Source organism: Tachypleus tridentatus, chromosome 9, assembly GCF_004210375.1.
Source record: "Tachypleus tridentatus isolate NWPU-2018 chromosome 9, ASM421037v1, whole genome shotgun sequence".
NCBI classification, from domain to species: domain Eukaryota; kingdom Metazoa; phylum Arthropoda; class Merostomata; order Xiphosura; family Limulidae; genus Tachypleus; species Tachypleus tridentatus.
Window position 1 is genome coordinate 64,886,988 of NC_134833.1, and position 22,872 is coordinate 64,909,859.

Below are 22,872 nucleotides of genomic sequence, written 5' to 3' on the forward strand. Positions count from 1 at the left end.
TGGTATCTTTATAAGTAATTTAAGAGTTTGTGAAGTTGGTATTTGTGAAGGAATTAATTTCTTTAAATGTTTTATTATAATATAAAATAAAAAAGATACAAAATCAGCCTCGGCAGCTACACTGCGTTTTATATAGATATATATTCGAGAGAAGCACAATAATTACTGAAATAATGTGCAGCCATCTCTCGAATATAATATACCAAATTTAATACTTATATAGTTCACGTTATATAAGTAGATAAATTGAGCGCTATTTGAATGCAGGAAAATGTTACTGTAGGCTTATTATAGTTGTATAAACCTATATTACGAGTTCAAGCCTAAAAATAGATCTAAAACCTCACCCTGTATTCTTGAATGTGCAAAAAAATAAAAATATTTTTCCTCAAATAAAGGTTAATTAGTTCCGTCGCCATCGGCAATATATCACACAACGGGACTTCTAACAAACGAGTTATCCTTAATAAGAAATAGATCTCTGACATTTTGGATATGGTATGGTAACATATAATCTATAAATATATGACAGTACTGTCTGTTGTATATTGTATCTATATGAATATAACAGTGCTGTCTGTTGTATTTATATAAATATAACAGTACTGTCTGTTCTATGTTGTATCTATATAAATATAACAGTACTGTCTGTTGTATGTTGTTTCTATAGAAATATAATAGTACTGTCTGTTATTTGTAGTATCAATATAACTAAGAGTACTGTCTGTTGTACGTTGTAAGCGGGTTCATTGAGTGCGTGGGGAAATTTCATACAAATCTTTACTTTTCCATTTTACGACATTTAATGGCGTATATTACAGTAATATACATATATAAAGGAGCTACTTTTTGTATCTTACCATGGCCAGGTGGTTAAGGCATCAATTCGTAATCTGAGAGTCGCGGGTTCATATCCTCGTCACGCCAAACATGTTTCCCCTTTCAGCCGTGGAGGCGTTATAAAGTTACGGTCAACCCCATTATTTGTCCATAAAAAAGTAGCCTAAGAGTTGACGGTGGGTTGTGATGAATAACTGTCTTGCACTAGTCTTACGCTGCTAAATTAGGGATGGCTAACGCAGATAGCCCTCGTGTAGCTTTGCGCAAAATTCAAAAACAAATAATCTTATCTTACGCTAACATTTCATTAGTCATGAATTTACATATCGATCTACACATCTTAACCTTCCTTGTAAACAGTCAACTGAGAAAATAACCTTGAATTTTACACTTCTTTTTTAACTTGAGTTGTGTATTATAAGGTTATGTACATTCCTAGTATTAAAATAAGTTTACGGTTCTTGTTTCTAAAGTTCTGTTTTTCTCTCAAATGTTTAAAGAAAATATATTTTTTACTAAATCACCTAAGTAATTAACAGAAGGCAAAATAGAATGCTTCAACGTCCATGATGTAGATGTTCTGTTGTTTGTAGTCTAGACATTCAGTGATGTAGATGTTCTGTTGTTTGTAGTCTAGACATTCAATGATGTAGTTGTTCTATCGTTTGTAGTGTAGACGTTCAGTGATGTAGATGTTCTATCGTTTGTAGTGTAGACATTCAATGATGTGGATGTTCTGTTGCTTGTGTGTAGACATTCAATGATGTAGATGTTCTGTTACTTGTAGTCTAGACATTAAATTATGTAGTTGTTCTGTTGTTTGTAGTTTAGACATTCGATGATGTAGTTGTTCTGTTGTTTGTAGTCTAGACATTTAATTATGTAGTTGTTCTGTTGTTTGTAGTCTAGACATTTCTGAAAGAAAAGTATTGTTATCACATAATTATAACAGTACTGTCTGTTGCATCTATATAAATATAATACTACTGTCACTTGTATTTAAATATACATAGTAGTACTGTGTGTTGTATTTATATACATCTAATATAACTGTTGGTTGTATTTATATAAATATATTACTGTCTGTTGTATCAGAAATTGTATCATGTAGAAATTTAAGTAAAATATATCTCTTTATGAAATCTAGAAGGACTTAAATGTCTTAAAGTAAACATTTAAACAAAAATAAATAGCCTCTTAGATACTGCAGAAAGAGAGGAAAGTTAACATAAAACTTAAAAGGGTTCATTATCGGAGGTGTCGAATAGATTTTGTCATATTTGTTACGTAATTTGCCTTTGGTATTAACACATCTTTTGTGTATAAGAGACTATGTACGTGTGGTTGCGACAACAATTTATATATGGATAGAACGGGTTCGAATATATCAATCTTTATAAAGCGCGAGTGCTAAGAAATGTCAATAATAAATGTAGATTGCTTTATTGGAAATTGTACGTACATGAAGGAACAACGTGGGAAGAATCGTGAAGTAAGATAGAATGTTTGACATATACATAAAGAAATGTTGTAGTTACATGTGTGAAGTAACAAAGAATCTGGGACTGAAGAATGATGTTCTTCTGTTTGTCCAAAGTATTTTAGTTCCATAGGAATGTCGTTTATATAAGCGAAGAAATGTAAATATATTTTCGCCTTCTATGTGTAATCTAACTATCTATAAGAAACCAGTTTATTGATGGTTAAACAAAAGAAATAGAATAATAATACTTACAGTTAAACTATAATGATACGTATGCCTCTTCCAAACCTCGTTAGTTCTGTGCTGTTCAATAATGATTTTGGTAGAATATTTTTTTCAGCTGCGGCCGAACGGCTCTCAGATGTTTTTTTTTTTGAAGCACAAGTTTTTAACTCATAGCTAATAATTATCTGGGTAGTGATATGTAAACACACAATGACAAAGTTCAATTTAAACCCGTTTCTTTTATAAATGTCAACATGCATTATCAGTTTTATGTTCACACAGCTCACACTATATCATCCAAAGAACATTACACACTACAGAGTGTATACTATTATAGTACAGTACACATTGGATACTCACAATGTGTACATACATCGTAACTGAAGATAATGCCCATAACACATATAAACTACCATTTGCACATACTACATAGGAGATCAAATGAATGAATGATGCGCTGGATCATATCACCTGGTATGGAAAGAGTGTTTCAACAAATGATAACAAAAATTATACAATGAAAGTATAGGAATGCTTGCACCAAAAAGTAAGGAAACGAGGTAGAAATAGCCATGGTGTAATAAAACTTACTCTGTACTCTGTGTCCAACATCCTGTCCATGTTCAGTTTGCAGTATAATGATGGGTAAAACAAAATACGCTGCGTAGTTAACTAATGAATGAATATTTGCTGTAAAATTATTATCAATTCTATGAGTGTAGCGACCATTTTGGCCGTCAGTTTTTAGTTCATACCTTTAAGTTGCACGCCCAGTTCTTTTTTTCACATTTAAGATGTTTTTATTAAATATCATAACCTTTTGTCAACACACACCAACAAACAACACCAAATAAGAAAGTAACACTCAATGGTAACTAACAGACCTATATTTTACAGAACCATCCAGATCATTTAAAATATATGGTGATAGATTTTTCTCTAATGTTAATAACCTTCTTTATTGTAAAGCCATGAAATCTAGATTAACAGTTTCCTGTCACCACCCGCATGCACTTGAATACAGTTGTATCAACATCATTATTTACGCTAATTGCTTAAACTAATATCACTTGACGCTAGAGTCTCTTTAATTAAATAAACTGAGCTTTAAGTTGCGAATGAGTAATACATATTAACCATCCACCTGTATAATTCTTTCTAAAACTTCATCTAGAAAATTGCTAAACCAGTTTATTAGGCCTAACCATTATGGATGTGTCTGCACGACCTTTCACTTGTTATTTTTGCTACAGTAAATTAGCTTTATTTAATCCGAATGACAAAAACTAAAAATGATCAACTTTTACTCCTGGTTCAAACTGTATAAAAAAACGACAGACCGATACCTCTCGTGACTTTTTGCGTAGGCATACAAAAATGTTCGTTAAATTTGAGCGGTATTTGTCAAACATCATTTCACATATTGGTTTTATTTAGACCAAACTTAACATCTAAGTGTAGATTGTAAAGATCTATGTCTACCAAATATGAAAAAGCTCCATTAGAATTAAGTATGTTTATCTATCAAATAAAGTTTCCGTATTTACAGGCCTCGCAGTGGCACAGCGGTATGTCTGCAGACTCACACCGCTTGAAACCGTATTTCGATACCCGTGGTGGGCTGAGCACAGATAGCTCATTGTGTAGCTTTGTGCTTAATTCCAATGAAACCAAACCGTACTTACAGTGAGAAAAATGTTTGTTTTTTGAATATCGGGCAAAGCTACACGAGGGCTATCTGCGCTAGCCGTCCCTAATTTAGCAGTGTAACACTAGAGGGAAAGCAGCTAATCATCATCACCCACCGCCAACTCTTGGGTTACTATTTTACCAACGAAGAGTGGAACTGACCGTCGCATTATAATGCCCCCTCGATTGAAAGCTCGAGCATGTTTGGTTTGATGAGGATTTGAATCCACAACCCTCATGCTGCGAGCTGAGCGCCCTAGCCGCCTGGCTGTGTCGGGTCCGGTGTGAAGAAATTCAGTCGAAATTGGATATTTTATATATGGTGTATTATGAAACAGATTGCCTTCAAATTTGGTATATGAAGTAATAGTTCAGTAGGGCACATCTAATAGTGCACATAAGTTGTATTAATACTGTCCAAGATACAGAAAGTGGAAAATCGCTAAACTATCACCCTTGTTATTAACACACAGCATTTCTTACAGGTTGTTTTAGCCACACAAGACACTATGGTGTTTTTTAATTGTATTATTATAGTTTTCATAACTTCTATTTGTACTCTCCTGTAGATCCACATCTCAAACGCCTCGATCTTTCTAACAATCGCTTTAGATAGTGTCCTTGCATTAGCACCTTTAAGTAGGGTTGACCACAAATATCATTAGGCTAGTCTCATCCATGTTGCTATGTTAATATGTTTTGCAGTTAATATTTCAACATCTTGTTAAACACACTCGTGGCTGTTTCTATACTTCACTGAATTTGCACTTCGCACTTACCTCCTGCAATGCTCGTGTGTTGGATTGATCCCTGCCACAGCTTTGTTCTCACTTACAAACACTGATATCATCTTTTTAGTATTCATCTCAGTTCCAGTCCTTTCCTTTATAATGCACTTCGTTCGCTAACTCTTACAAATCTGATACGCTTACAGTCAGTGATGCTCGTTTGTTATCAGTAGGTTGTTCATATTAATTCCACTATTCTAAACGCCTTTATATGTTCTAATTTCTTGTCCAATTTATTTTGTGCATTAAAGCGTCGACTACGTGTTACGTTTATATATATTGCATTCTAAGAAGTCGACTACATGTCATACAAATGCACTATTAACAGTTCTTATACAACAAGATGAATATCACACTAAAGTTATATTAACAGTATTTATATAACAAAATAAATTTCACACTAAGGCATTATTAATATTACCTATAAAACGAGATGAATGTCATACAAAGACTGCATAAACAGTACTTATATAACAAGAGGAATACCACACTAAAACAACACTAACAGTACTTATACACCAAGATGAATGTTACACTAAGACATTATTAACAGTACTTATACACCAAGATGAATGTCACACTAAGAGACTACTAACAGTATTAATATAACAAGAAAAACAGTGTCACACTAAGACACTATTAACAGTATTAATATAACAAAAAAAACAGTGTCACACTAAGACACTATTAACAGTATTTATAAAAGACGATCAATGTTACACTTAAACACTATTAACGGTGCTTATATAACAAGATGAATGTCACACTAACACTCTATTAACAGTATTTATATAAGAAGATAAATGTCACATTAAGACACTATTAAGAGTAATTATATAACAAAATAAATGTCAACTATGACATTATTAACAGTAGTTATGTAACAAGATGAATGCCACAGTAATACACTATTAATAGTACTTATATAAGAAGATGAATGGCACAGAAAAACAATTTAACAGTAGCTATATAATAAGATGAATAACGTAAAACTACAGTATTTATATTACAATATGAATGTCATACTAAGACTCTATTAACAACATTTATATAACAAGATACATGTTACACTAAGGCACTATTAAGAGTATTTATATAACTAGATACATGTTACACTAAGGCACTATTAAAGTATTTACATAAGAAGATCAATGCAACTAAAACACAATTAACAGTACTTATATAACAAGATAAATGTGATACTAAGACACTATTAACAGTACTTATATAACAAGATAAATGTGATACTAAAACACTATTAACAGTACTTATATAACAAGATAAATGTGATACTAAGACACTATTAACAGTACTTATATAACAAGATAAATGTGATACTAAAACACTATTAACAGTACTTATATAACAAGTTGAATGTCACATTAAGATGTTATTAGGTAATTATACACAAGAAATATCGAATCACAGCTACTCATCCTTTCTTAACACAAACGGCCTCCTAGTGGCAAAGCAGGAGCTCTGTGGACACACATCACTAGAAACCGTGTTTCGTTACCCGTAGTGGGCAGAGCACTGATAGCCCATTCTGCAGCTCTGTACTTACCTTAAAACAAGCATAAGGTATACGATAAAATGTGTAAAGCATTTTGACTAGGCAGTAGAAGAAGTTGGCTCGATGGCACATGAAAGATGATAAAAATTATTAACTTAGTTTGAATGTCTTCCCTCTTTTGGAATATTACTTTTTATAACTATACCATTTGACGCTCATAAAACACACGTGATTTAAGTAGTAATCAGGGCTAGGAAACTTTTACTTGAAGAAGTTACAAATATTTTTTGGCTCTGGTGGTTTTTATCTACTCTAGAGTTTAATGCCGAAAGGAAAAAAAAAACAAAGTCACCGTCAGACACAGAACTGACTCTTCAGTGACTTAGTAATTTTACAAACTAAGGTTTATTTCTTTTAACATTGGTCATCTAACCAGTATTAGTAATCCAAATATTAGTAATTATATTGAGAGCATTTATCAGCCCCCAGCTAGTATAGCGGTATGTCCACGGATTTAAAACGCTAAAATCAGGTGTTCGATTCCCCGCGGTGGGCTTTTCTATAAGAAAAACAACAACACACACACACATAGCATATACCACTAGGTTTTATAAATCTTAACTACTTCCACATCACACACTGAAGTATATTAGTTGGATTTTAAAATAATTGTATTAATAGAGCCCAGCAGGACCCGGAGGTTATGACGCTTGACTCATAATCTGAGGGTCGTGGGTTCGAATCCCTGTCACACCAGCTGTTGGGGTGTTATAATGTAACGATCAATCCCACCACTCGCTAGTAAAAGAGTAGCTCAAGAGGTGGCGGTGAGTGGTGATGACTAGCTGCCTTCCCTCTTGTGTTACAGTGGTAAATTAGAGACTGTTAGCGTAGATAGCTGTTGTGTAGTTTCACATTTCTATTATATGGACTCCCCTTATCAAAGAGTCATACACCAAATTATTTTTATTATACATTCACAACTCCTCAGATATCGAAGAATTTTAGCAACAAACAATTCTTAATAAATAATGTAAATATATTACTACAAAAATTAACTTTTAATGGTTTGGGTTTTTTTTTTTATATAAAACCTTAATTGGATATTTTGAATTATTTTGTGATTATTTGAAAAATTATTTACCCAAATTTCAAAGTAATTTGAATTTTATCAGTAACAAGAGAAATAATTAGAATTGCTTAGTTTCGATTTTTGTTTCTTATGCAGTTGGACAAACATAGTTGTATAACTTTCCGTATATAAAAACCTGTTACTGTGTGGATTTCTTTCGAACTATAAAAGATCCACAGATTAGGATAAAATAGGGGGAACATGGAAAATAAACTTATGGGGAAAACTAGGTTTAGTATAAAAGTATCAAAACATCCTTACATTTCGTGATGATGAGAAACCCATTTGAAGTACAAATGTATCTCAGGACGCCTTGTATGGTATTAACAATTAAAGCAATTTACTATTAAAGCAGGTTACAACGTTTCGACCTTCTTAGGTCATTTTCAGATCAACAATGAAAGAGTTTGCAACTGACCGTTGCCGGGCACATGTCTTAGGGACGAGAGTGTAAACGAGCTCAAGATTGTAGAGGGCATTGCAGTGAGATGTCCTGTGATACATCTTTACATTTATGTCAACTGTTGCTGTCTTCTCCAGTGACGTATAGTACTGTAATTATTATTATTTTTTACTACAATCTCTTTTTATCTAACTGTAACAGAGACCACTTCACAGTTCCATCTGTGGACAATGAAAAATGGTAAAAAATGTTGTACTTAATGGGCTCTACCTCCTACATCTGATTCTTTTCCGCAAAATTGAGGCTAATTCGGATAGATTCTATCCCGATAGAAGGAGTGCCACAAACCTAATTTGGTTACCTCAAAACCAGGACACGTTAGATAATGATCCAACTTTGTACCTCAGTGATCCAACTTTGTACCTCAGATCGGATGTTTGTTTTGTAGCAGATATTTTTTTGTTTGTCACGCCTCTCTCATCTTTGAAAATCTAACTATATTTCATCAAAAGCTTGGATACGTTATGTTCGCTTTTTTATTCCTTTTGATGTATATTTGTTTCAAGAAAATGTAGCATATGTAAAGATATACGTTTAGATACCACTGTTTCTACGTCCAATGATGTTCAATCTGACGACCATACATATTGACAAAAACCCTGCAGCATTATTATAAGGGTGTCGTGTTCAGAGCACACCTCCTCCTTCCTGATACTTTCCAACATTCAAAATTTGGGGACGAAGATTCCCAACGTCCTTTTCAACACTTTTATTGCACAGAAATCCACAGACGCTGAGTTCGGGGACTTGACTGACATGCCTTCATATGTCTAAGAGCCTGTAAAAGAAAGCGAAGAGAAATATCTAATAATATGGTTTACACACTGTGTCTGACATATACATTGCCGACAAGACATTTTGCTTAATAACAAGAATCTCGTAAAGTTGGCTCAGATATAACTGGCATAGTAGTGGGCTAGGCACTATTTATGTCACCAACTAAATAAGTAAATCGTAATAATTATACATTTTATTCAAATCATTTACTAGTCAGAATTACAGTGAGGATTAATAATGCATATTTGTTTATTTTTAATACCAATTATTTATCATAGCCCGAATAACCACTTCACCTTTCAGCTGCCTCAGCTATGGGACGGTTAAACATATATGTCGTGGAATCAGCTTGTGTACACGCAACTTGTAACGTTTGTCTAACAAGTGGTCCTCCATGATTATATTGAGTAGTGTTGCCTGGGCCACGAAGATGGCTTTTTGCTGCTGACCTTTGTGTTTGTGCGTTTCCATGCGTTATCGCACCTGGGGTGCGACTAGTTGCTTGCCTTCCTTTCTGGATGGTTCTGGTACCTCATGTTAATCCATAACCTTTAGTTTTTCAACTCCATAAAATACATGGAACATCTCCGTCATTAAACTCTTAAATCGTCGTCCCGAGCATATTTTAATGATGTGAGTGTACGAATATTTTGTGGCATAAACAGCTACTACGTACCCTTTTCAAAAACGATCAGTTTTAGTGGCATCATACAACCTGAGTTAATGCCCAACAATGTGAAAATGTAGTTTTGATACAAGCAGTTCCACCACAACTTAATATCTACTAACATTTTACGCTACTTACTGCTTTGCATATGTGAAGTAGTTTTGAAATAACGTGTTTAACTTCCCGTGTAAGAACGAACCAATGAGGATCAAGCATTTTTCAAGAAATTTAATTTATGTCTGTGTTTAGCTATTTAGAGACCAGAAACATCCAGTCTTGGCAAGAAAAATCACCTGACGAGTGAAACTTAACATCTGCAGAACATCTAAGAAAGGCTTTGTGAAGCCTTTATATCCCATAGTGATAATAATTACGATTCATTCTTGGGACAGCTTTTTCATTGGACGATCTTGGTTTTAGCTTAAGAAATAGGTCTAAAAATAAAGCTTCCTTAAGAAAAGGTTCGAGTGTGAGGGGTGGGGTATCTAAGGTACGAAACTTTTGAAAATGAAAGCATATAATCATATAATTAAGAACGTGTGTAACTAATGTATTATTTAAACCATTTGACGACCTCCACTGGTTCAGCAATAATACTGAAGACTTATAAAGCTAAAAATTAAGTTTCAATAATTACGATGGAAACAGCACAAATAGCCCATTATGTATCTTTATACTTAGCAAACAAGGCATTAACTGATACTTTACAGAGAATTTAACTTACGTTTTGGAACTATAAAAATATCACGCAATAACATATTTGAATTTCAGAAGGAAAGAGAGAAAAGCTGGCCTTTTCTTTTGTTTAGGATCTCTGACAGCGGAAGAGTTCATTTAATTTTATTTAAGTTATTTAGAAATCGAAATTGTGTGAAACGCAATACTATGTATTTATGTTATTTCTAAAACCAGTTGTTTTGTTTGTTCATTTGAATTAACTTTAGTGTCACTGAGAAAACCTGATACTCCAGTAACCTTGTGTTGACTGTTGTGAGTCAATTAAAGTTATAACCCCATGGATAAATATTGAATTTTTAGTGTTCGCAAGTTCCATTAACCCCACAGAAAACTAAATCTGACTGGAGTCCAACTTTCAAGTGTTCAATTAGGTTTATTTTTTAAATTAGTTTATGTGGCATATTTATACAGTGGTTAAACCAGGACTTTTAAAGATGTGAAACTTCCTTTTGTAATCCACTTACATATCAATTAGAAGAACGTGAAAGCTAACGGTATGAGTCCTCAAGAGGTGGAACATTGTTCTGACCCAATTGAACCTCTGCAAGTATTAAACTAAAAAGTGTAAGAGGATGACTGTAACATGTGTTAGCATATGATGGAATCAAACGGTCACTAGTATTACAAGGAGGTTGATTGTAGCAAGTTTTAGCATATGATGGAATCAAACGGTCAAAAGTATTACAAGGAGGTTGATTGTAGCAAGTTTTTGCATATGGTGGAATCAAACGGTCATTAGTACCACAAGGAGGTTGATTGTAGCAAGTTTTAGCATATGGTGAAATCAATCGGTCACTACTGCCACAAATGTTTCCAGACTAATAACCAGTATTATCTTTATTTTCTGTGTACAGCATCCCAGAATTGGTTTTTCTAGTTTAGCATTATTTTTCAACTAGTTATAAATTTTCCGTAACGTTAACCTTTGGTCTTGTGTAACTTTTATATGAAACTGTTTCTTATTCTTCTCCAAATATCTCTTATTCAACATGACAGTGTAATTTAGATCTAAATTTGACTGCATTTCAGCACCAAAGTTAGTTAAAACTCATCTACTGGATATTGCGTGACGAAATAGGTTGTTTCGAAACTGCTTCTTTATAGCCGCGTACTATCAACTGGAAAATATTCTTCTAACCATTACAAACTCTCCACGCCACCATGTTTCACGTTCTTTTTACATGGTCAGCTTTCCACGCAACAACAACTACGAGAATTTTCAGATGTTTTCTAATCTTCGAGTCATTAATTCATATCCCAGCGCCCCCTTTGGGATGTTAATAATTTCTGACGTTTCATCATTTTTCACAAATTAAATACTAAGTTTCCTGAATGCCAAGTATTGATGAAGACCACCTTCTCGTAGCTTCCTCTTAATAGTTTTTTCTGATTCTATCTTAACGTGTATCCTGTGTTTCTACAGTTACTTCCGGTGAGATGTTTTTCTCACTTGCTCAATTTTTCAGTATTTAAACACAATATGATTAAATACAGTCTCTGCCTGTCGGTTACCGAGTATGGGAAATAGAAAGCAGCAATAGGAGAGTTGGAAAAAATTCCATGAAGTCCATAATAAAATTTGTGATGTAACGTTTCAACGCAACGAAAGAATATGAAAAGTTTAAATCAAAACTTTGCAAAACTAAACCAGCAAAAGAAAGTATTTTCATCAGGAAGAGAACTGTTTATCCTTGAAACAGTTTAAAAACTAATAATGTACACAACAATGGAAAACTTTCACAAAGATCATAGTACGTCCTTGAAATTAAACGAGATTCTTCTAAACAGCTGAAAGTGCTAAACTAAAAAGGTTCAATACAAGTAAACGTTCAGAATTTATACAAGGAAGCTACTTGAAGTATCTGTTACAAATGTTGTTGTATTAGACAGCGTCTCCTATTATTCAATTAAACGCGATGCCTCGCGTTATTTCTTCGCGTGAGCACACGTTAGCTTGATTGGTAATCTTAGGTATGGCCGAAAGAGTACAGAGAATATATTATGTAAACATAAGACTTCACTCGGTGACTGGAAAGCTTCTAAGAATGGAAATAATTAATAGTCTGTCTAGGGAAGGAAGATCAGTTTAATAACTACACTTATAACGATATCTATAGCTGCGGCCCGGCATGGCCAAGTGTGTTAAAGTGTTCGACTCGTAATCCGAGGGTCACGGGTTCGCATCCCGGTCGCACCAAACATGCTCGCCCTCCCAGCTGTGAGGACGTTGTAATGTGACGGTCAATCCCACTATTCGTTGGTAAAAGAGTAGCCCAAGAGTTGGCGGTGGGTGGTGATGACTAGCTGCCTTCCCTCTAGTCTTACACTGCTAAATTAGGGACGGCTAGCACAGATAGCCCTCGAGTAGCTTTGTGCGAAATTCAAAAAAACAAAACAAACAAACAAACGATATCTGTAGCTGAGTGTCGGTAAGGCATTTTAAACAAACTTTATAGTTAGTATTCTGCGTGGCGACAACAAAGGTAATTTTCTAAGTTTTTATCTCGTTTTGGTACTGAATTAAAAGAACGAGTGAAATCGCAGGATATTAAAATAGTAAGTACAGCTGATAAAATCATTTATGACTTTGTGAACTTCGCAAAGATGCAAAACTTTAACCCCATTGCAATCAGAACGTGATGACAACAATCGTTCGATTCGTCGAAGGAGATTCGATAAATTGACAGGATGAAATAAAACAAAAAGATTCGAACAGAACTGGCAGAAGCTGCTACTGATAAAAACGTAAAGAATTACAACATCGCCTTAAAATTATTACTAGAAATGCAGTTAATTAGAAAGGAAAGAACAATACGTCTCACTTTAAATATCTACCACTAAATATAAGAGCATTCATATTTTTAACAGCGCTAAAATGATCATGTTTGAAATTGTATCCAATTTGTTTTAAAGTGATTTTGGAACTTTGTCAGGGAGTGTAACTACACTAACTGTCGATGGGAAAGTAGACTAGAAATTGTGTATGCTATCAGTTACCTAGTTACAGATCTAGTCAGACTACGTGGGATAACAATAAGTTGTGAGATGAGAATATCGAGGTTAAATTCTGAAGTTTTTAAATATTTCTGAACTTACAGCAGAGTTCTAATTCCTGAACTTGCTTGCCCTTTCAGCCGTAGAGGCATTATAATGTTACGAGTAATTACATTATTTGTTTGTGAAGAGTAGCCCAGAAGTTGGCGGTGGGTGGTGTTTAATAATCTGTTACTTCTAAATTATGGACGACTGGCGTAGACAGCCCTCAAGTAGCTTTGTGCAAAATCCAACTAATAAACAACAACAAAAAAATTTTTAGTGCCACGTCACTTTGGATAGCTCTAATCGTCACAAATCTATTAGTATAGAAGTTGGCTACGGCTTCAGAAACTTTGGAAATCCATTTCATATCATTAGATTTTGCCTCACACTGGCAGCAAAAAAAATATATTTTGTTTTTTTAAGCAGCACGCATAGGATCGCCAAGTTTAGAAATAATTAATATCTTAATAACTTAATGTCTTCGTCTCCTGTCTCGTACATCTAAATTATTGATTTATTTTTCGATTTTTAGTCTTGTCGAAGCATTGAAAATCGCTGGTTACTGTCGCTCAGTGCAGTTTAATTCAATAGAAACAAGTGTGATAAAAAGAGGGCGCTTTCATGGAACAAGACTATTAAAATATCAATTATTGGCGCCTGGCATCATGAGGTACAGTTGAAATTAGGTATTGATTTTATTGCAATAATGACAAAATATAGAATAAAAATTGGGTAGCAGAGCAACTCGTTTTATCAACAGTGGATCCCATAGGCTTAGATGTTTTGATAATAAATTTACTCATTTATTGTGTTGGAATGTGTGTTACAATCTCCACCTAGTGTGTGCCAGCAAAAACTATAACTCCAAACCCAAATCTCCAGAAACTCTAAGTCAGCAGAGTCTGATTCGAATTGATAAATGACTTAACGAAGGAAAAAATAAGTAAATGAGACATTATAGTGTTATTTATACATTCACTGTATAAATAAACACAGGACGCATTTGTAGAAAGGCTGACGATATTTACATAACGTTGTAAGATGCCTAAACTTATCAAGCCTTAAAATCTCTCGTAAAAACTCATGCGCAGTTTTGTCGCGATAGTTACCCACATAATATTCTTTTTTTTCCTTTACGAGGAAAAAAAATCTCTCGAACACTTCATTATTAACTATTGTAATCAAACTTAAGAGAATTCGTTTATATATAAAATTCTAACGTGTTAAGGCTTAAAGTTCACAAACAAAATAACGTAACTACGATGTATCGATGTTTGCATTTCAAGTTATACTCTAGGTCTATCTTCTATAACGCGATTTCAGATTGAGTGCAGACGAAGAATGCGAAAAAAACAAATAAATAAGAAAAAAACCAGAAAACAAACATAAAGGGATGTGAGTGTAACGCGATTTTTATAACGGATATTAGGCGTATTGAGTTCGAGCCATTACTTTAAAAGTCAAACTAAAATTATTCGAATATTTTTAAAGAAAAGCTGTTACTTGGAGATTTGGATAGTTTGATGTACTAAAGCAAATGTTGCATTAAGTCTGAAAGAAATAAAATAATCGTTAGAGCTATGACAAGAATACTTTGATCCAAACGCTACGAAGTTTACGGTAGTTTAATTCACGAGATGGGACAAATGAATTATTTTTGAAGATATGAGTTTAACTCGTAAGAATGAATTCTACACTGCAATATAGCACATGATAACTCGACTGTGAACTGAGCAGCCAAGACAAAAAAAAAGCACACTATATCAAAAACCTTTTTTTAACTCGGTAAAAATAAGTCTTTGCGCCAGGCAATAAAACAAAACCGTATTTATTTTGATACTGTAACTGCGTCGTTTCAGCATTGTTCCTACACTTTTGTTATTCAAGTACTTAACTTGTGAGATTTATTGATTGGAAAGTCAACGCGACGGTTGTGAATGAATAATAGTAAAGAAACGTGGGGTGTCCAGCTCCCCAAATATCAATTTTTGTTCTGCAAAAACGTTAAGCCTACACTTGACAGATATTGGTCAATAACAAGCACAAGTGTTTGTTTGTTGTTTTTTAATACAAAGTTGCACATTAGGCTATCTGAGTTTTGTTACCCGTAAGGAACCTAACACCGAATTTCAACGTTTTAACCCGTAACTTTTCCGTTGAACCACCAGTGGACACAGGCCCGGATCCAGCTCCATCCTGGTCGGGAGAGGGACTCAATAGAGCTTTTGAAGGGACCCCACACAATGTTTCGATTTTTTAAAATTAAAAATGTGTGTGTTTTTAACCGCTAGAGTGAAAGTCCTACTTCAAAGCTAGTCATAAGTAAAAATATGTACGGGTAAATCGAGTGTCCGAAAAAAAAACTCACAAAATTCACAGACCATTTTAATTTCAAATGTGAGCCCCATATTTTATTTTCTTATTTATTCATGCCCTCACCTCCTTCCATTGGCTCAGCGGTGTGTGTATATAATAAAATAGTAATTTCGATACCAGTGGTAGGCAGAGCACAGATAGCCCATTGTACAGCTTTGTGCTTATGAAAAAAACAAACAACTTATTTAAAGGATAAACAAACAGAAAAAATAATACGTGAAAGTAAATACTAGGTTGCAGAGTTTGGACAGATGGTTGAGACGCTTGTCTCGTAATCCAGGGTCGCGGGTTTGAATCCCCCTTACACCAAATATGCTCGCTCTTTCAGCCATGGAGGAGTTACAATGTTATGGTCAATCCCACCACTCGCTAGTAAAAGAGTAGCCCAAGAGTTGGTGTCGGATGGTAATTACTAGCTGCCTTCCATCTAGACTTATACTGCTAAATTAAGGACTGCTAGCGCAGATAGCACTCGTGTGGCTTTGCGCAAAATTCAAACCAAATCTTTCATTTTGCTGATTTGTTATTACACGCTTTGTTTTCCATCATTTTATGACGTCACATTAGTATCAATGATTCTGATGTCAAACATGTTTAGGGAACTCCAAACATTGTTGGACAGGCAGGAATAGGTTAGTTCCTAAGTGCAACATCCTATCTCCAAGGCTTATTTAAATATGAATATATATATATATAATAACACAAATACTATCGTAAAGAAACAAAGTTAATTTTTAGTTATGCTTCTTGGAGATTATGTCTTCTGGTACCAGGATCACAGGATCAAAAGATTCAATTACATTTCTCAAAGTTTAAACTAATACAGATCAGTCTAACAAAACGTTGACTAATGATAGCAAACGTTACTATTAAGCAATAAATTGAAGTCAAAGATATTCTCAAAAAATATTATACGTTTGAGGACAAACGTATTAATAAATATAAAACATATTAACACTAACAAAGCCAGGTTTACACACGAATTCAAATAGCACACTCGATATTTATCTACTGTGAACCAAATAGTAGGGAGTGGAAGAACCTGACTATTATCCGATTCGCCGACAGCTTTTTTTTCTATTTCAAGATGTCACGTGTTATCTTCGCTCCAATGAACCCGTTTAATCACCAGTTAGTGAACTAGCATCTTCTGTACACAAAAATATTTAAAATGTGACTCTGTACCTGAAAAGAAAATACTTTGGAAGTTGTAAGTATTTATGTTACAATCTTTAAGTAACCTGTATTTCCCTACAAAGCATTAGTGTGCAAGAGTATGTTATTAGCTTGATGTAACATATATTGTTTTTTTTTAAATTTGTTACATTTTTACTACAAAAATATAAACGCAAATATTTTGTGATTTTTTTCCCAGTTCTGATATATACGTATAAAATGGAACTATGAAAGAGGAATAGATTTTTTTTTTACAAGTTGTCGTAACTTTGCGAGCAAAATCATAATGCTATATACGAATTATCGAAAACACAATTCCGAGAATCTCTCTATATACTGGGCCTGGCATGGCCAAGCGCGTAAGGCGTGCGACTTGTAATCCGAGGGTCGCGGGTTCGCGCCCGCGTCGCGCTAAACATGCTCGCCCTCCCAGCCGTGGGGGCGTATAATGTGACGGTCAATCCCACTATTCGTTGGTAAAAGAGTAGCCCAAGAGTTGGCGGTGGGTGGTGATGACTAGCTGCCTTCCCTCTAGTCTTACACTGCTAAATTAGGGACGGCTAGCACAGATAGCCCTCGAGTAGCTTTGTGCGAAATTCCAAAAAAAAAACTCTCTATATACTACTATTGTCAAGATAACTCATTGAGAATTAATAGTGTATGTACACATCCATGCATTCACATTTGAAACTTTTTAAATGTATCAACTGCAACAGAATTTATTGATATGTATTATATATTCTATTTCCTCATGGTCTGGTGGTTAAAACACTGAACTCGTAAACTAACAGTCACAGGTTCAAACACCGTCATCGAACATGCTCGCCCTTTCATTCGTGGGGGCGTTATAATGTGACAGTCAATTCTTCCTATTCATTTGTAAAGAGTAGTCCAAGAGATGGCAGTGAGTGATGTTGACTAGCTGCTTTCCATTTCTAATCTATAACTTTTAAGTTATGGGATTACTCTTTTACCAATGAATAGTGGGATTGACCGTCACATTATAACACCCCCACGGTTGAAAGGCGTGCATGTTTGGTGTGACGAGACAAATCGAACAGATAGCGCTCTAGTAACTACTCACAGTCCCCCGCTAGTACAACGGTAAGTCTACGGATTTAAAACGCTAAAATCAGGGGTTTGATTCTCCTCGGTGGACTTAGCAAATAGCTTAGTGTGGCTTTGCTATAAGAAGAGATACAAACCACGCGTAAAATAAAAAAAAAATTATTGGACACTTGCAAATAAGTCTTTCATACATTAAAATTTGATAATTGAGAATATTTTGTAATATTTTCCTGTTTTTAATTGCTAGATAAAAACAGTATAAAAGACTGAAAAAAAAAAATGATTTATTATTAATTAATATAACTAGATGAACCGTACAGGGTTCTTGATAACTGGTAATTTACAAATATAACGAATGCTAGGGTAACAGAAATATTTTATTTTCAGAGGATCTGATCTGTACCACCTAGTGAATAATTAATAGAAACTAAATATTCTGACATTTCTACTATTTTCAGTATTTCTCTAGCACTGCAGCTGAATGGAATTCCTAAAGTAAGATTTTTTACATTTCTAGTTGAACTTTAACGCTGTTTTTCTCGTTTTATAAGGAGGACTTATTGACCATGATACTGAGTTTGAAGGTGTTGTTAATTTTAATAAGTTTAAGTACAAAAGCAACTCTGTAACGCTATCTTATTTTGTGTGTGTGTTTTTGTTTTCATTCAAAATATCCGGGTATAAAAACAAATAATATAGTAGTTTTCTCTTTGATATAAAAAAATTCCAAAGCCAGTAATTACAAGTGTTTTGTATTTTGTAGTTCGTAACAATACTGATAGAGGAAGCTAATTTGAATCATAATATCTACAAAATTACATCTGCAAAAAATAAAATAAAGTAGTCACAGGTTGTTAGTTCTTGAGTTATTATGAGCCTAAATATTCGAAAACTAACTTTAATATGTTTCTTTGCTGCTATTTGTTTTTCTTTTTCAGGTGAGTAATATGTTCATCATGAGTTTGGCGGTGGCTGATCTGACAGTTGGAATAATAGTTATGCCTATCAGCTCAGCATATGCTATTACAGGAGACTGGATGTTTGGAATAGTCGTTTGTCAGTTCTGGCTGTCGATGGACTACACTGCTAGCACAGCTTCCATCTTAAATCTTTTCATCTTGAGCTTGGATCGCTACTGGTCTATAAGGTCCCCTTTAAAGTATCTTCGGAAAAGGACTAAAAAGAGGGCGCTCCTAATGATTGGGATCGCGTGGCTGTTGTCGGCTATGTGGATCGTGCCGATCATTGGTTGGCACTACTGGTATAATGACGGTGTTCGAAAGCAGCCTAAAGAAATCTGTGAAACAGAATTTGCCGACAATGTCCTTTTTAAATTGTCAACATCGACGGCAAATTTCTACGTACCAATGGTTCTGATGATATGCTTGTATGCAAGGATCTTCCACGAAATAAAGAAACGAAGTAAATTTGAGATTGGTCAGTGTAACACAGGTGGAGGAGGACCTAATGATGAACGCGGATTCTCTGTGGAAGATAACGTTCCGGATCAAACAAGACCACTAAAGAGCACTCGTTGGAAGAATGGCCGCAGTCTCAAGAATAGAGACGCTTGTGAAAAACAGATTCCTACTTTCTCTTTCGATGACGAATATGAGGATTATGAGGTTATTGATAAGCGAGTAGGACTAAACTGTTCTCGAAATAATGATTTTGTAAAGGTAGCTTGTTCCAGAAAACGACATGAAAACTATGGAAGTCGAAGAACTTGTATCCAAACGACGAGCAGAGGTTCTAATATCAGCTCGCGCTTTCCAAAACAGTCTTCCAAAGACCGAGAGTTTCGGGACATGACAGTGGTGATCATTCCGTCGCCGGAATACAGCAAGAGAGATCTCGAAACAGTGATTTTCAAGCAGAACTTTGACGAAACTGGCGAGAAAATGGAGTTCTTGCCCGACAACGGAACTAATCAACGCGACACGATGTTGAAAGGAGCTGAAGTAAGTGTAAACTACCCTACCACCATCACCCTTGACAAGAAAAGAACCTATAAATTGAAAGACAGCAGAGAGGCTGTTTTTGAGATGAAATCTAAACTGTGCCAACCAAATATACGAAAGTCCCAAAAAACTTTTTTTGGACGGAAAAAGAAACAAACAAACCAGTCTTTAGAACTGGTTGAACTTTATTCTTCTCCAAAACCAAGCAGAAGGCAAACGGATAAATCTAGGTGTATCGATGATCCTGAAACAGTATCCCTTAACCACCAAAGGTCGTTAGAGCGATTTGATTCTGTTCCATCTCGGTCTGCAAGCCGTTTGAGTTTCAGGCCAGGTACCCGATTCTTACCAAACCTTACAAGCACAATGCGCATGCGTGTGACAAGAAAGAGCATGGCGTCTTCTTTACGACAAGAGAAAAAGGCAGCTCGACAATTGGGAGTTATCATGGGTGCGTTCGTATTGTGCTGGCTACCCTACATAATATCTTTTATTGTTACTGCTTATTGTGAGGATTGCATAGATCCTAAAATTCATATCGCTACGAGCTGGTTAGGTTATTTAAATTCCACCATGAATCCCTTTCTCTATGCGTTATGTAATGATAACTTTAAGAGGTCTTTCAAGAAGATGTTCCGAAGAGGTTCCATAAATTCAATGTTTTTTCCAGCTTCAGCTAACGCTAAACCTGATCACTTATTTGCCTAACTTATTACAATGTATTGGTTTTTAAAAAAAACTATTATTGTAAAACTAATTCGTAATAAAAAAAAATTGTTTTTCAACTGAACTGAAAATATGTGGTATTCCAAAGCTTCGACTATAACGGCCAGTTTTAGGTTCGTTGCCACAAAAGGTTAGGCCCGGCATGGCCAGAAGTTCAAGGCGCTCGACTTGTAATCTGAGGATCGCGGGTTCGAATCCCCGTTACATCGAACGTGCTCGCCCTTTCAGCCGTGGGGACGTTATGATTTGACGGTCAATCCCACTATTCATTGGTAAAAGAGTACCCCAAGAGTTGGCGGTGGGCAGTGATGACTGGCTGCCTTTCCTCCAGTCTTATACTGCTAAATTAGGGACGGCTAGCGCAGATAGCCCTTGTGTAACTTTGCGCGAAATTCAAAAACAAACAAACATAATAGGTTAATCCAGAGCGTTTACGAGCTTTATACCAAAGCGAGGCTGTTTGTTTCATTATTCTTTCGCAGGGATGAAAGATACATGTAGGTACACGATATAAAACGACCTACTTACATTATAAGTAGGTACGTAGCGCCCGTGAAAGTTTTTTTTATAAAAATTAAACTAACTGATGAAATAGTTTTAAATTTGTCTTGCCCGATCCTAATATTATGTAGTTTTAGAAAACTAAGACATTTAATTTTTATATTTTCTATTCTTTGTAATGAAACATTCATTATTTAATGTAGTTATATGCACTCAGAATCAAAATAGTACATAGGCAATGTGATTTTCATTATAAGTGAAAAATGCTATTTATTACCTTATAGTTTTCAAATTTCATTTGCATGATCTCTAAATCCTCTTAAATGAATATGAAACGTGTTTTGAAGTAAATGTTTATATTTTATTTTACACTTTACCTATTATCTAGTTAGCTCTACATATTATCATTAACGTACGGTGCAATGAAATGACTAAATTTAAGAAATGGAAACATGTGCACACCTTTTAAATGTCTATAGATCCTTTTGTAATATTTTTATCATACGCATTATTTCACGTCTTTATCTTTTCACTTATAGTTTATTTTTAATTTTCCTTCCCTCTTCTTTGTCTCTTCTATTCTTGAAGCAGATATGCCAACTTGACCCTGTGGTTGTAATAGTTATTGTAGGTCAAAGGTCGTCCACAAACTCTAACTAACGCTTGCACACGCGAATGAAGCCATCTTGCTTAGACGTTTCCACAAGTTAAACTACATCGCGTTAAATGTATACAATCATAAAATGTTCAAAAATGCATTTATAGACACAAATAATACATAACTAATTAAAATACAAAAGTAAACCTAATTTTATCAAACAAACACATACAAGACGGGAAATACCGAAAACTAGGTTCAAAATTGTTCAAGAGAACAATGGACTAGGCTTCTTTTCTATCTCATGCAACAAATCTGTATACTGGTAGAAGTTTCTGCAGGCTAGAACTGAATAATACAAAATCTCATCTTTTTAACTGGTTATAAGCATGTCATTCAACTTCAAACTGCCACTTAGCAACACAGCTTTGATGATGCATTTGGGCGCGGCTAACCTTAAGTTTAAAAATATAAGAATATAAAATCTCCATGGAGAAATTATTGAAATATTTCCAAACGTTAATGAAAAACAGATAGAATTTTAACTTGACCTTTTCTGCCGAGAGCCTTTATTTTATTTTCATAGTATCTTGTGTAATAGCTTAGACTTGTAACCTCAGACGGATCACATCACAGTAAAACCTGTAGTTTTGATTGCTATTTTAAATCTTTCCTTTTAAAATAAAGGAATAAAGCTTAGATATTACAAAACTTTAAGCTTTAACATATTTGATAATAGTAATTTCATTAAAATACATTCATTTTAAAGTGGTTTAATTAAATTTTGATAATTTTTTAGCTACTCGAGGGCTATCTGTGCTAGCCGTCCCTAATTTAGAAGTGTAAGACTAGAGGGAAGGCAGCTAGTCATCACCACCCACCGCCAACTCTTGGGCTACTCTTTTACCAACGAATAGTGGGATTGACCGTAACATTATAACGCCCCCACGGCTGGGAGGGTGAGCATGTTTGGCGCGACCGAGATGCGAACCCGCGACCCTCAGATTACGAGTCGCACACCTTGACACGCTTGGCGATGCCGGGCCCTTAAATTTCGAATGTCACTCAGTGAGTTGTTCGGATGTGGTTTAAAAATGGCGACTTAAGCATAC

General features: G+C 34.8%; 1 protein-coding gene across 1 annotated transcript in view; it reads left to right on the plus strand.

Moving 5' to 3' along the window:
- Positions 1 to 20,643, plus strand: part of LOC143227384 (histamine H1 receptor-like) — a 101,993-nt gene extending 81,350 nt beyond the window's left edge. Inside the window, exon 2 of the mRNA XM_076458836.1 lies at positions 18,913 to 20,643. Within this exon, the coding sequence (XP_076314951.1) occupies positions 18,913 to 20,643 (1,731 nt within the window). The remainder of the gene's footprint in view (positions 1 to 18,912) is intronic.
- The last annotated feature ends 2,229 nt before the right edge of the window (positions 20,644 to 22,872 follow it).